Source organism: Sardina pilchardus, chromosome 12 (assembly GCF_963854185.1).
Source record: "Sardina pilchardus chromosome 12, fSarPil1.1, whole genome shotgun sequence".
Classification (NCBI taxonomy): domain Eukaryota; kingdom Metazoa; phylum Chordata; class Actinopteri; order Clupeiformes; family Clupeidae; genus Sardina; species Sardina pilchardus.
The window spans coordinates 15,343,219-15,359,122 of NC_085005.1; the positions used below are offsets into that span (position 1 = coordinate 15,343,219).

General features: G+C 44.2%; 1 protein-coding gene across 4 annotated transcripts in view; it reads right to left on the reverse strand.

Moving 5' to 3' along the window:
• tulp4a (TUB like protein 4a) overlaps positions 1–13,328 on the reverse strand; it is a 29,200-nt gene extending 15,872 nt beyond the window's left edge. For all 4 annotated transcript variants that reach the window (XM_062550629.1, XM_062550628.1, XM_062550627.1 and 1 more), the window contains exons 1-4: positions 13,265–13,328; positions 10,921–12,022; positions 2,035–2,163; positions 873–1,034 (exon numbers count right to left, since the gene is read on the reverse strand). In XM_062550629.1, coding sequence (XP_062406613.1) covers positions 873–1,034; positions 2,035–2,163; positions 10,921–11,172 — 543 coding nt within the window. In that variant the 5' untranslated portion in view covers positions 11,173–12,022; positions 13,265–13,328. The remainder of the gene's footprint in view (positions 1–872; positions 1,035–2,034; positions 2,164–10,920; positions 12,023–13,264) is intronic.
• Between the last annotated feature and the right edge of the window lie 2,576 nt (positions 13,329–15,904).

Here is a 15,904-nt window from a genome sequence, read left to right on the forward strand (position 1 = left end):
TGTGGTGTGAGCAGTGTTGCGTCTTTCTTTTCGGTTACTCACTTAGTATTCAGAGACCATGCAAGTAATTAGCTCAAACAAGATCAATCTGTAATCTTGCACAATCTAGATCATCCTCTTATCGTTCTAGATCTACCCCACTGTCTCATCTCACTGTCTCATCTCTCTTATTATCTCACATCGCTACATTTGTATCGCTGCCTTACCCCGAGCAATTCACTCTTCCCTGTAGATCTGGATCATTCTGTCATCTTGCTAGATTTTCATCATTGTCTCATCTTACTTGATCTAGACTATTTCCTCATCTCGCTACAGCTAGACCATTCTTCTAACACTGCTGGATGTGTTAACGTCAGACTTCAGCAGTTTATCGCACTCCTAAAACTCTTCTCTATTCCTCAAAATGAGGTCTTCAGAAGGTAGAGCATATTTCACAGCATCGTTGCTACTACACGCTGCAACACAGTGGCTGATTCTAACATTGGAGTACTTCAACCATACATGTCCAATTCTGAAGATCCTAAAGACCTAATTTGACAAGGTCCTCTACCAGTTAAAGTGTGAAGCTGGTAGGATAAATTAGCTATTCCATGCCTTTCCCCATCAGTAAAGTAATAGAATGTAATAGAATGTAATATAATGTACATGTAAAATAGGAGCCCCTGGTTGGACAACAGCTAGACCAATTGTGATGCTTGATGTTACATAAACATTATTCACAGGAAGATTAAAAACATGATTATTATCAGAGGGGATCTCTTGACGCCGTCAGTGGAAAGGGAAAAAAAAGGGGGGTGGGGGGGGGGGGGGGGTCTACAGTTTAGCACCTGCCCAGGTCAACTCTAGGCTGATAGGCCTCGGCACTGCCTTACCTGCTGGTCGTCAGGGGTCCAGATGCCACAGGTGATCTGACTCTCCAAGTTGATCTCGGACGACCAGTGTCTCTGGCCGCTGACGGAGCCCACCAGCACGAAGCCGTCCCGGTAGGAGATGAGCGCCTGTGTGCCGTCATGTGACCACGTGAAGTCGCTGACCTATAAAAGATGAAGCGCAAACAAAAGGGCTATACTTAGACGCACGGATGTCTGTCTTATGATGCACAAGGCGCGCTCACAGCGAGGACGTGGCTTTGTGGTTGCATTATGAGCCGCATTGGGAGCGTTCTCCACAAAAATGACAACATTCTCGATTCTGACATGGCACCATTGGAGAAGGCCTTTGATCAGCAGACTGCTCTTAAAAAAAGGATCTTTCTTTGGACTAATAAAACTCAAGTTATTTTGGCATGCGAGGAACAAAACTGTAGCTATATTTATCCTCTTGCAGTGAAATGCAACCAATATTTTTTGCATGACATCCTTTTTTTTTTTTTTTAAATCCCCATGAGCTTTAACCTTTTCTCAAATATAAGGCCTATTTATAGATTTAACGACACAAAATGAGACAGTCTGTTGGAATTTAAAGGGAGGAAAGACATGAGTGCTGAGAAGCCATAGCACACTGTGACACTGTGAAGTCCTCCATGACCAGTCTCTCAGTCAAAACAAATAAACCAACAACAGAATAAAGGAATCAGATGTCTAATCCCTTGTTCATTTTCGAACATGAAAAAAGGAAATTGAGAGGAGTCAAAAGAGTCTAAGCGGATTTGAGTGAGGACACTTTCTAGTAAGTCTTTCGAGTGGAAAAACACAGAATTACACGTACTCTGAAACAGTTGTATAAAACTGTGTTAGTGATACTGCTTATACTTAAGCGTTCTATAATCTAACATATCACATACATTCCATTAGTTCTTACATAATCATAGTAGGCTTAGCCTCGACCTCATTTGAACCCATTCAATTCTAATTAACATAAATCATTTTTACTCAGCTGGGTGATAAATGGACTGACCACTCAGAATCAATGTGTTACTTCCTTTTCGTGACCCCGCATTAAAACAACTATGGCCTCATTATTGGTGCCAGTGGTCAATTATCTTTCATACAACCCAGTCCCTTGGGGGGGGCGTTGGGATTGTGGGGGTCTTACCTGGGCTCCACGGTCATTGACCAGCTCCACAGACCAGCGGCCCTCATACTGGATCCAAACGAAGATGCCTCCATCAGTGTCGCAGGTGGCCAACTTCTGGAAGGGCTCATTCCAGCGGACTAAAACCACCTATCATGGCAACAAACACACACACACGGTTAATTATGATCATATCTTCAAAATCACAAAATGGCAAATGGACACTTTATTACTATTATTATTATTATTATTATTATTCATTCACGAACTCCATGACCTCACCGACAGCCCCCTGAGGCTGGGTAATGATACATGGCAGATGTCTGCCAATTCCTCTCACCATCCCCACACTCACTCAGTCCCGGTTACGTTGCCAAAACAAACCAGAGCATAGAAACACACTAGGAGACAACAACTGTCTGGACTGCGGTCATTCAGAATGGCATTACTGTCTTCTGGGGACTCAACTAGCTGTGTAATGGCTGAAGCAAGGTCCCCATCTCATTTCCACCTCCTCCAACTTTCACTCAGTGTTTCCCCTCCAATGTATTCAGCAGTGGCGCAGCACCACGGCTGGATTTTCAGAACCACTGCAACATCTTCACATGATCAGTAATGTCGTCACAATTAGGCCTATTTCCACATTCTAAAAGCACAACAGTCACCGCCATAGTTGAAATTGGGTTACTTGACAGACCCTTGCACCACTGCTGGAAAAAAATTCTAGGGGAAACACTGTTTCTCTCCCACTATCGCTTTTTTTCCCCAGTCTTCCACATCCTCATTCCACAGATTCTCTCTCTTCTACCCGTCTGTCCATCACACAACCTTTCCCTCAACCTGGGTGAGAGTGTCCCTACCGGTCGCCACGTCACGAGAGAAGCACCACACCCTCGGGCCATGTGAGTTCGTCCAGCATCGTGCCGGAGTCTGATCTACGGCCTGAGCCAAGGGCCTCCCGTCACGTGGCGACGAGAGGAAAGGGGGTGGGGTTGGGGTGGGGTGGGGTTGGACTTCAATGAGCAACTGGGGGTTTTAGTTGGGGCTTAAAATGACCAGCAAGCCCTTGCTGTAGCTTAACTCCCTCCAAAGCACGGGGATTAGAAGAGGCCTCCGCACACTGCCAACGACTCAATCAGCGGCGTCACGGCTGCCACGGGCCCGGGGAGCGCCAGGGCTCAGCTGCGCTGCACCCGTGACGCCACGCCACCGACCACAACAGTCTGACACGTGTGTGTGTGTGTGTGTGTGTGTGTGTGTGTGTGTGTGTGTGTGTGTGTGTGTGTGTGAGACAAAGAGAGAAAGAGGGAGTGGAGAAAAGGAGCCACTTCTGTCAACAGGATGGGTTGAAAAAAGGGTCAACTTTACATTACAGTTTCGTATCTCTAACACTTGTATTCGATTTTAATACTTTAATACTATTTCACACCAAGGTATTCCGACATTTCCAACTCCCTGCACCCAACGATGAAGCTGGTGCTAATAAAGTTCTAGAAATGCAATGCCAGAACCACTCGGTTCTGTGACCACGGATGCACCCAACAGGCTGTCATCAGCATTTTATTGTATTGTACTACACTGATGCCTAAAGGAGTACAATTCATCTAGAATTCCGGTTCCTTCCATACGCTATTATTTGACTGTGCCTTAGGCAATCTCAAGAGCTTCCGTCTGTGTTTATTTGATTGCAAGCTTTAAAAGGAAGACGCACATCACTGCACACAGATACAACAATGGTGCCTCCTGCTGAAGAACACGTCTTTTTCGCAAAACACAAAGTTACAACACAGGGTGACGTAAAAGGTATATTTACTGCCCCCCCCCCACCTCCCCCTACCCCACTATCATAAATCATGAAAAGCTCAGGCTTTCCAACAATCCCCTCCCCCCACACAAGCCAACATCCACACGCCCGCCCACACACAGACACACACAATAGAAGGACAGTGCAAACGCTTCCTCCTGCGGTGTTGGACATACGTTTGGACAGGACAGAGAGGGATGGAGTGCAATGAAGGGGGGAGGGGGGGGGAAAAGAGAGACAGAGAGAGAGAGAGAGAGAGAGAGCGAGAGAGCGAGAGAGCGAGAGAGAGCGCATGTAAAGGCTAACTCTGCATTGGATCAATCTTGTGATATCTGTTGTGGACCTGCCGAGGCCAGCAAGAAGGCCTCTCGCCTTCAGCACCCCCTGATCAATATTCAATTACCTATTATTACTTCAACAGCATTACTCTGGCCTGTTGCTTCCTGAATCTCGAGAATGACCATCGTTATTAAATCCAAGGCCTAAAATCCTCACACCACCCCACAGCCGCATGCATCTGGTACAGGATAAACCCCCGCCCGCCCCCCCAACAACTCCCAACAAAAGGCTAAAAAGGCTACAAGGACTTCCAGCATGACAGCTCATGCTAAAGGGGGGGGAAAAAAACCCAACAACGGTAGGCTAAATATAGGCTCGGCTGTGGCGGGATTAAAAGGCCGTCCTCACCAGACGCCTTTAAGGGGCTCACAGCAGTCCCAGTGACGAAGCGGTTCTTGGGATCAGGTATCACATGGGCGGCCGCCAGACTAAAGAGCCTGGGGCATAAACCGTGGACGACGGCAAAGGGAGGGACAGTGAAGCCAGGGGACAGGCCAGGTAACGGAGAGGACAGCAGTGTCCCTTCTTCTTACAGTCTGCACCTCTAAAAGTAGAAATGGCCTGCAGAGACAGGACGAGCCAAAGATGAATGGATCTGAAGTGTCTGTGCTGTGGCTGTCTGATTTTAACATTGGGAGGCTCAACACTACCTTTCCATTTTCACAACATTCAGACACAATGGGCTCAATCCAAAACAAGATACGTTCTTCAGAAAGTCCTCTTTTCATGAAGGCCAGACTGACTGAGACATGGCAAGGCTCACACATGTAAGAATCCATCATTTAACGTCATATTAGCTTCTCCTCTGCAAAAATAGACTACTGGTGCATTTCAGAGTGCGTCCTTCCACCGAGCGGCACTGCAGCTGAATTAAATCATTGGCCAAGGACACAGTGGGGCACCAGGGGGTCAACGAAGGACGATGTAGGAGAGAGAGAGAGAGAGAGAGAGAGAGAGGGGGGGGGGGGGGGGGGTTCCTGCTATTCGTTGTGTTTACCGTTAGGCCTTTAAATCAGACGTAGAACTCAATTAGTGAAATTTGCTGCTCTAGGACAAGAGGGCTGATTTGCGAGCAGAGGACCTTCTGCTAAAGTGTGTGAGAAAGAAAGAAAGACTAGACAGAAATAAACAGACAGACAGAGGAAAAGGAACAGAGAGGTGAGTGTCTTTGTGTGTGTGAGAGACAGAGAGAGGAGGCAGACTCCATCAAACTCTTTATTAAATATCTACATTGACAATTCTCTCCCTTTCATCCACTGTAGACATCCTCGGACAGGAAATGGCATTCCTGGGCCCCTTGTTTCACATAAGACACAAAAACATCATAAACATTCTTTGCCTGGAGAGATTGACCCAGGCAGTACAGGTACTGGTGTTTTGAGTCAAAACTGTCAGTGTTATAGCCTACTTCTTTTGGTCTCGTTTTAGCTAACTGACATGTGTCACAGCTATTCATATGAACCCTATGAGGCGATTTCCAAATCACTCATACTGTTAACTAATGTGAACTCTTCTCAGACTGAAATTATATTGAGATGCCCCTGTCTGTTTTGATGTCAGGAGTTTCTGCTTTGCCTATTTCAAGCACCTACAATAAGTGCATAAAACCTTGTGTTACATGGCAAAGAAGCCAAAGCAACCTGTTGTTGTTCCTCAACACGATCAGAGGGTACTGTCAGTACGTACTCCAATGATAAACCAGTTGCAGGAGTTAATCAGATTACTGTCCGACACGAGTCTTAGCACGACTTTGACCTGTGAATGATACCACAAGTCTGCTATTCAGTGTTTGGGAAAACTTAAGGCCACCTATCGGCCAGGACACCTGTATCAAGAGTGCTTTTAGCATGTGTAATTGGGGTTAAATAGGGTAAAAGTCTAACCCTAACACTCACACAGACACGCGCCTGGGAGATGAGTGGTAACCCTTACGTAATATAATTACCTTGAGAACAGATTTAACTCGCAAAGCTGGGCAGCCTGTGTGATATCTGACCAGAAATCCCCCTCCCACATGCCCCCACAGCACCGTCGCCGGCTAACACAGCGGCGCTACCACAACTTGTAAAAACAGCATGTCGGTGCGCACTAAATATCTACAAAATGCACACGGGAGGTTGGGAACCAGCTTAGTGAGGGAGGGCACCAGCTTAGTCTCTTCCAACTGCTATGGGGAAAGAGAGGACAGTGTGAGGCTTTTTTCAGAGGAGATAAAATAGCTTTTGCTACATCATTTATGAAGCGCAAGGAAACTTTGCTGTTTAACACTCAGGTAGAGGGAACAGTGGAAGAGGGTTTACACAAAAGTGGGCCATCGCACAGAAGCAGTGGAGGAGACAGGTAGGCTAACAAACAGGCTTATGACACACACACACACACACAAAGACACGTGCACAACACACAAGAATAGCATACAAGCCATTAGCCTTTGTGGGGGAACCTAGCCTAAAGTGTAGTTATGCGTGAGTGTGTGTGTGTGTGTGTGTGTGTGTGTGTGTGTGTGTGTGTGTGTGTGTGTGTGTGTGTGTGTGATGAAGGGGAAAGGGAGAAGGGCAGTGACAGTCTGTCCCGAGAGCATGTCTTCTGCGCTACCACCGGCCTCAGGGAAGGGGTGACCCCTCTGAACATGACAGGTGCTGAGGAGAGGCAAGCGCAGTCACGACTAGCACATGACCGGACAAGCCCAAAACCCAAGAAACCCTCTTCAAAGCCAAAACTACTGGGGGGATGATTGAGCGGTGAGAATCCCAACCAGGCCCCTGTGAAACCTGCATTGTGTTGTCGACAACACAGTCCAGTCCAGCCCTGCACCTGCCCGAGCTTGAATCCACAACTTGCAGCACCTCGGACTGGGAGGCGAGTTAGCATAGGAGGCCAAAACCCAGTCTCGGCATCGGAAGGGAGGTTAACTTAATGTACAGCTACTAGACCATACCAGCTAGCTACCACTATGCCTGCACACACACACACACAAACACAAACAGGCGCACACGTATAAATGCACAGTCCCTGCTACTGGGCCCTTGCTGAATATAGGACACCATAAACACAGCCAACACCAGTCTCACCAAGAGCTGACAGTGCATTCATTAAAAATTTAAATGCATCCTACAAAGTTGTATGTCCTTGTTCATGTATTTAAGGCCTTATTCTGTGGCAACCTAGACATGAACTAGGCCGTACAGTGTGACATAAATGCTGTATGTGCTACAAAAAAGTCTGTGCTATGGATTATTTACCAGCATAGCACTAGTTGGATACAGCTTTGCGTTAGATACATTGCATGCGTGTGATAATGAGTGGTTTGTTTGTCTGAAATATGTGTAAACTATCTGTCAAATTTGAACTCACTTCAGCATACCACTGGTGTCGCTTAAAAGAACTTGATCTTATACATTGATTTTGCCAAATTTCTCCAGCTATGAGGTTAATACAGGGGGGAAGTTAATATGGTGTAAATATGGTTTTGTTTCTTTTAACTTGCATAAAACACTGTCCTGCAGCTTACACAATGCGGCTTATATGCGGGATATTACTGTAAACTGTATTTCATTGGTATTTTACTTGAACAATGAAAATGAAGTTGAATCTAATCTTAAACCCAGAAACATGAAATGAACATGAATCACCTCTACGAGTTTTTAACTAATTTAATTTAATTTATTGTCACTTATAGAGCGCCAAAACATTGCGCTTTATAGAGTGTTAAACAACTGCCTAATTAACTGACTTAATTAACCAATGCATATTTAGAAGCTCTTAGAGAAGAAAATCACTTAAAAAAAAAAAAAAAAACCTAGCATTGCCACTCCTGATGGCACCAGTGCCATGTGCAACAAAAGAGATACTGTACAGTGTTGTGATGTGAACCCTGCACATTTCCTGCTGATCATCCACTGCCTTTTTGCGCATTTACTCAACTTCACAAGATTCCAATCAGTCATGACATATAATTGGAAAGTGAGCCGATTTCTCTTTCTGGCCCTCATTGACTTGCTTTCTCTCTCCCTCTCGCTCGCTCTCTCTCACGCATCTTATGTGCGTGTGAGCCGCAGTCACCCACCCACACAAACACAGACACATACATATACACACACACACAGAGGGAAAATAAAAACCCAGATCTTTGCGTTTTCATCAGATGGGATGAGCTGCACTGATATGCACTCCTCTGGGATTACGAATGATTTCAGGATTAGACAGCGGGTCAAGACCCATGATTGCTTTTTGTTTATTTTTATCCATTTTTTTTATTTCTAAACGTTCACATTTTCGATCAAAGCTAAAAAGCATGTGTAGCACAATCTAATTGAGAGAGCGACTGAGTGTTTGTCTCTACTACAGACAATTACATATCACACTGTCAACTAGAATTTCCATATCCTATTAGTCTAGTCTGTTACCCCCCCCCCCCCAACTGAGGGTATTATAGCAAGTAATTGCAGATATCATAAATAAACAGATTGTGATCAGACACACCACGCCAGTTCACTTAACCATAGTGCCCACTGTTCGAAAATGTATCGTGCTGTTCAAAAAACAAATTTCAAACTAATCGGGCACAACCATAACACCGACACCATTCCTTGCTTTCGATATTGACGATATAACACAGTCCAGTCCATGAACACCCTCTGAGTGAAAAACAACTCATTGTTCGCTGTATTCCTGCATACAATGCCTGGCAATGTGAAGAGTGACAGCATACAGACCTACGCATGCAGCTGCAAATGGCGGAAAAGTGCTCATGGAACCTCTTCAGAGTGCACACAATCAGAAAAAATAGCTTTGTAAGTATTATGTTTCTAATAATGCACCATGTTAGAGGGCTTATTGTACAATGTCCACATTGGTTTTAACTGAAATATCCGTAACAGAATCAAATCATATCTCAAACTGAATTGAGATGTTGTGAATCAGAGTGGAAACAATTCAGTAAATCAGCGAAGCACCCAGCCCTAGTGCACGTGCACATGTGCGCACTCACACATTCTCTCTCTCACACACACACACACATACATACACACACACACACACCTCAGGCCTTTCCATTCACCTCCATCCAGCCTTGGCTGGCTGAGATTCAACACACTCATCCCCACCTCCACTTCCCTCACCTCGCAGAGCTCTCCACCTGCACCAGGAATAGATGAGCACAGCCCAAAAGGACTGACCATTCAGCACACGGCACGAGGCACACCCTAGCAATCCTCGATGGCCGCCAAAGCAGGCCATCGAGCATGGCGTTAGGCCATAGAGTTTTGGGGTGGCTCTCAAACTCTCTCCTCGATGCTCAGTCCTCGTTCCCACTGATCTATAACTCACACTGGATAGACTATCCCATTGTTGCCGCCCCATCATTCTTTATCTAGACCAGTGAGGACGAGGATCGAGTAAGGAAGGAAGGGTGTATATATAAAAAATGAGAGGACCCTTGGTCTACAACTAGCAAACGGACTACGTAAGAAGTATACAAAACCCTTTCAAATATCACCAACCACAACCCCAGATTGTGTGAATTAAAGCTTGTGAACAACTAACTCACTAGTCTTTTTCTGCGATTCTTGGTGTGAAGGCGTTTTTTGCTGGGTGTTCCTTACCAGCCCAAAGAACATCTCAGTGCATAACCTGGGCAAGTAGGAAACACTGGTTTGTCATTTGCATGACCATATTCCATCAAAAAGAATTTGAAGATGAAACCAAAGGTAGCTGCTTACAAAAACATACCTCAGAAATGGGTAGATTGTCACATGATGCTACTTAAAATACCTATAAATTTGTGCTTTCTCTGTATTAGGCTACATGATGATTGTGCTTTGCTCATGTTCACTTAGTTTCCCTGAACCAGGTCAGGCCCACATAGGCTACAGCATCTTGAACGTGGCTAATTTCACATCGGTAAAGAGAGATCAGCACAAGATGATAGCAGTTTTACAGACACCCGCACTGCACAGGGGAGTTTAACCCCTTGGTGCATAACATAGATTTCCAGCGCAGTTAAAAAAGACTGCATTAGGGGGTTGCACAGATGAGCGAGTCGATCTGTCACCAGGCTGACAGAATTCATTAGGCAGAGTAATTTCCAAACTGTCACGGCGGGAAATGACGTGGGCTCCGCATGATTGATTTCTATATTCTCCAACGAGCACCTTGCTCGTTCAGTGCCACCTGCGACACCGACGCAGGAAGTTCAGCGTTTGATCAGCCATGCAGGTAGAAGAATGAAGTGCTGTCTTTTTTTGCATTATGTAATTGACCTCCTACCATTTCCACTTCCACGTCTCTGTCTACTGTACAATCAATTCTATACTAAAATGGAGTGTGATTGCAAGTAATATTTCAGACAAGTTTTTAAATGGACTTTCAACAATCAAACTCACATTTCTTTTCAGCAAGATGGCACATCTGACACTACTTCATACAATACTAGGAGCCATATGTGCTCTAGTGAGCAAAACGTTTACAAAATGTCCTCTCTCCTGTCATTCTTCTAACACTTAGGATACAGTAGGCTACATCTGAATCAACATACACCACACTGTAGGCCATGTTTCTTTGTGTATAGTATCATTGTAGGCTAATACATATAGGCTAATATCACTGATTCAACACTGTGTAACATACAACATTTCTGTATGATAGCCTACTTATTTTTTTTCCAAACTCTTGTAGAGAACCTACTTGGTCAGTGGTTGGCTTTAAACAAGCAGATCAATCGCTAGTTGAACTGCAATTCAACAAAATGAATTAAGACTGCCACCAACCTCGCTGTTGTGTCCCCTCAAATTGAAGTTTATTCTCTGAGGTGTCGTCCGGTCCCTTCGGCAGTGGCTTGAGGTGAATGTCACTCCAACAACACCCCGTCCATTCCCCGTCGCGAGCCAGCCCTCCTCATAGTAGCGCTTCCGACACACCGGCTTCTCCTTCTCACTCTTCGGCACGCGCCCTTTCCAGGACAGGCAGAGGATGTTCGAGTCGCTGCAGAGCACGGGGCCATGCTCGACCGCCGCGAACATTCCTGCCGCCAACAAACGGTTCTCCGATGTAGTAGCAAGGTGTTTCACGAGTTTCGTGCCAAGACACTTCAAGTGTCAGTGCGGGCTAGAAGCAAACGCTGCGGTCTGAGAGTTCATAGCACAAAGGCCACTACTCTGGAGTCGGCGATCCAATAATGATATCCAAAATAGGCGATGTGACCTTTTGAGATGAACTTCGTGTGGTTTGGAATCAGGAATATCTGGGTGATGTTGCCAAAGTGATCACCTCAAATGTTCCATGATTAATTTGTAAAATAATGAACGAGATGATATGCATAAACGGAAAAGGCACGTTGATCAAGTCATTTCAAAGTCTACAGTGAATAGTTTGTTTGGTTTGTTAGGATCGACTTCAAATGTTTCTTCGTTGTATCTTTACTTCTCAATCATCTGTGTTAACTCAGTCATTAATGCTCGACAGCAGTATTTTAAACTACCAATGCAATCGCCAATCAACTTAACGACATAATTAAAAGGGAAAAAACCGTGTTCTTGTCACCGGCGGCAAGGTGTATTTCTTTAACACCCACGATCATAAACAGACATCCAATGGACTCCACTTAGAGGCGCCGAGTCTATGCCCATCATTTCTGATGCCTTCTCTACAGTGTCAACATAATCCCAGAAATCTACTCCAATCATCTGACAGCAAAAAGCCAGCTTGTGGTGCCAGTGGAATTGGTAGCTACTTTTATTATTCAGCGATGTCCGAACGAGTTGAAAGTGAAGCCTGGATGGGAAATCATCAGCTGTCCTTCCGCGGGAGAGCGGCTTCTCCCGGCAACGTCATTGCGTCATTGATTTTCGCTCCAATCAGCGCCGGGAATCCCTTCAAAGATGAAAGCCCAGAAGCGCAGTGACATAAAAAAGGAAAAAGAAAGGGGGAAAAAAAACATCGAGGTTAGGTGGACCATCATGCACACGAATAACAAAATAATGACCTTTCAAATACCACAAGCTTACGATAGCTACAAAAGGAAATCTATTTAAACATTTGATTTGAAAAAGACAACACAATGAAAATGTAGGGGCTCGGCTGTTCAAGCAGTCATCAATATTTATGTTCCTTGCTAAAAGTCTCTAAGTCTACACATTAAGGCAAAGCCAATGTGATGACAATAAGGTAACGAATAGCAAAGTGAAAAAATACACTGACATCACTACTTTAAAATGGTGAAACATTGCGAATCTTTTAGAAATGCTGCTTGACAATTAAAATTAAAACAGTACAGATACGAGTAGGCTAAGCCTAATAATAAAGCATACCTGGTGAATCCCTTCAAATAATGCGATAAGGCTTACATAAACTTTCCCTTTGCACAAAAAACAACTGCTGGCTTATAGCATTCAGTATCAGATCCTAGTAGGTCTTACAATCGTGACATACCGTACACGACATTCTCTGGCCTATGTTTGGGGCATTAGACTCAAAATGATAACTCAAATCACAGATAGGCTACAGCTTTATCACAAGTCAATTGAAATGACCACCTACAAATCACAACTAGAAAATGAGCAGACTATATAACGTCAATCTGGGTCATTCAGACATTAAATAAAAGTTAGCTAGCATGCAATATCCACTACAAATACATAGTCAAACGACCAGAGTGCCACTGCTTAATAATTAAAATTTTTCTATCCACATCTAAGGTGAGAAAAACTTGACAATTTCCACTACAAATACATCGGCCCAATACCTAGTATTTTGCTTCATGTAAACAGCTCAAGTTAACCACTACTGTACAATTCACATACAATTCCTGATGCATCTTCCTATGTTTTATCACATTCTCATTATAGATGTATCTGCCTTAGAACATACAGAAACAACGTTGTATTTAAAAGGAATTTGACATCTAACGTTATCGTTAGCTTGTCTAATATGAACGTTAGCCAACATTAGCAAGCCACCATTAACAATAATATGCAAGCAAAACGGTTATTCAGTTGCAAAGTGACATTAACAGGAGTCTAACTGCAGTCATATTAGTAAATGAACACATTAAGTTCATTTCACTGTGCGTCAAAATCGAAGTTAACCGAATCCGAAACGTGATAAAATGCTTACCTTTGTCGTTCAATGTTTGATAGCCTGAGCCACCTCACTATGCAGGGCCCGAATGCTGGGTCACGTGACGGTCACATGATTCCTGTCTTTGGCAGCTTTCCTGTCAGTGCATGATGAGAGACAACTAAGGTCGCCCCTATGGGCAGCCTACAACTCTGCACACAATTTGTAAACTACATAAGAAAAAAATACACTGCTTATATAAAAGAGGTAATACTTTTTACTTTTTTATATGATATCAAGGGGCGAAATCTTCAAGCTGAAAGGAGGCGGTTATGTGTTCGCTTGATGGAGGTTTGCGCTCTCTGAGTGTTTTTAATCTTGTTTAGTGCTTGTTCAGGACACGAATGGCTTGAGGAAAGAAAGAATCTCCTTCTCAGGCTTTCTGTTCTGGTCTTGTAGCAGCAGAGTCGTTTGCCTGACCTCAGTGTTTTGAAAAGTCCATGATCAGGATGTAAGGAGTCTTACAATACTTTGGACCTTGGTAAGCACTCTTTTCTTGCAGGTAGCCTATCCTGCAGGGTGGGGGAGAGGTGCTCGTGCTCTGATGGTGTATTCAGCAGATTGCACCACTCTCTGTAAGGCACCGCAGTCACAGGCTGTACAGTTCCTGTAGAACATGTGAACACATTTTTAAAAAGTACAGTAGTGTGTTAGCCTAGAAATCTAGACGCACCCTAGCGGCAAAATATGTCTTTTTGCCTAGCAGGATGGTCTAGGGTCGCACCGTTAAGGCCAATCCTGCGTCCGACACTGGGTCAGTCGGTCCAATCAGAACGCTCTATCTGTGTACCGAGTCCTTGAGCCCGCCTTAGCACGGTGACGAAAGACCTTCGGCTTCCAATATTGCCGCCAGGGGGCTTGACCATGCGTCCTCATTCGACGAGTTGGGTGTGAGACCATGTTGAACAACCAAAGAGAACAATGAAAGATGGATGAGACTATATTGTGTGGTGCAGTAATATCCTCACTCTTGCACTTTCAGTTTCACTTTGAAGTGAGGATATTACTGCGCAGAGTCTAAGTGCTCCCAATATTATGCCGCTACACAATATAGTCATCCCTTTTACCTGCTTAGAAATGCACCACGTTTTATTTTGTCTCACCATACTTGGTCGTGTGACTACCCTTGTAACTGTATTTTAATAGGGAAAACATGGAGGTGTTTGGTAATTTCTAACTTCATCTCTGTTTGGATCCTAATGAATGCATTGGGCTAGCTAAGTGCTATCAAAGTTGCGCCGCGCGCCAGAGCCAGTGAGTGCACACATTGAAACGTGAGAGGTATGTATCAACTCGTCTTAATTAAGCGAATAACATAGTTTAAAGGAGTCATAGAACGCATTTTTTGACCATTACAAATTGATCTTTGAGCCTAAATAATGTCATATGTAAATTTGTGGGGCTGAAAACGCCCCAGGAGCACTGCTAGATCGCCTAACACAAGGTCATAAATAAGCCTGGCAATGAAACAGTTTGTTTTTCCCGCCCACTCAGCAAGTTCATGAATATTCAAATGAGATGCGCGCTGATTGGTCTATTGGCCGATATGTCCTGAAAGTTGATTGGCTCAATCCACCGGTCTGAAGCTAGAGCAAAGTGAAACTACGTTTACTGCTGGTAAATAAAGCCAAAGTCTTTGATAAAGCTATCAACAATGGATTTAAATAAGGAATACAGTCGTACATGTATAAACCGAGTCAGAAGAAGGTTCTGACGAAGATGAAGTGCAGCAGATTCCCCAAAAGAATGAATGTGTTAGATTGGTAAGTTTTATCAGTACATTTCTTAGTATAGTAACTCTCCAAAGTTAGCTGTAATAACGCTAGCATTACAACGTCTCTGCCATAGACCACATATCTAGCATCGTAAGAGCAGTTTAACAAGAATTAATCGAAGGTATGCAAATGAGAGGGGGTGTATCTAAAGGGGGATGGGCGCCTATTACGTGTTATCTGAGCTCTGTTCAGATTGGAGCATTTCAACACGGCTGTTTCTATTTCCCAATTTGCATACGAAAGCAGGCGGGGGACGCGGTTAAGTCTTTGGTGTTGTCCTTTGGACACTGCTCGCAGCCTAAATTCAACAGGAACAAGGTGAATGTGGTTTTGAATTCTAGGACTCCTTTAATATGAAAACACGGTGAAGTGTTCCTTCAATATAACACAACAGAATTTGAATTTCACTGCGAAACTTGCTATAGAAGATCGTTGAAGACCAGTATAACCACTCGGTGGTAAAAACTAACATTTAGGGGTGTTTTAAGGACAGAATAGTCCATGCACAAAGCGAGCAATGTTAAAGCCATACAGAGCTCCGAAGCTGCCAAATTCCACAAACAGGCTCAATCATCGAGATTCCGGTGTCAAACACTCGTTTTCATGCTAGGCGATACAGAAAACAGGCTTAAAGTGTAAAATACCGAAATATTCCTTTAACAAGACCGATTTCTTGAGTTTGAGCAAGGATGCTCAATCAAGAAAGCCTATGATGAGCCTATGCATGAGGTTGGGGCATGGCAGAGTTATTAGACCGAATGTCATCGGTACTGGCTGAGTACCATAAATAGGACGGAGATAAAGCAAAGTCCATAGATTTGAGTTGTCCTTGTTTGCCATCTGTGTTGTACATGTGTCTGTT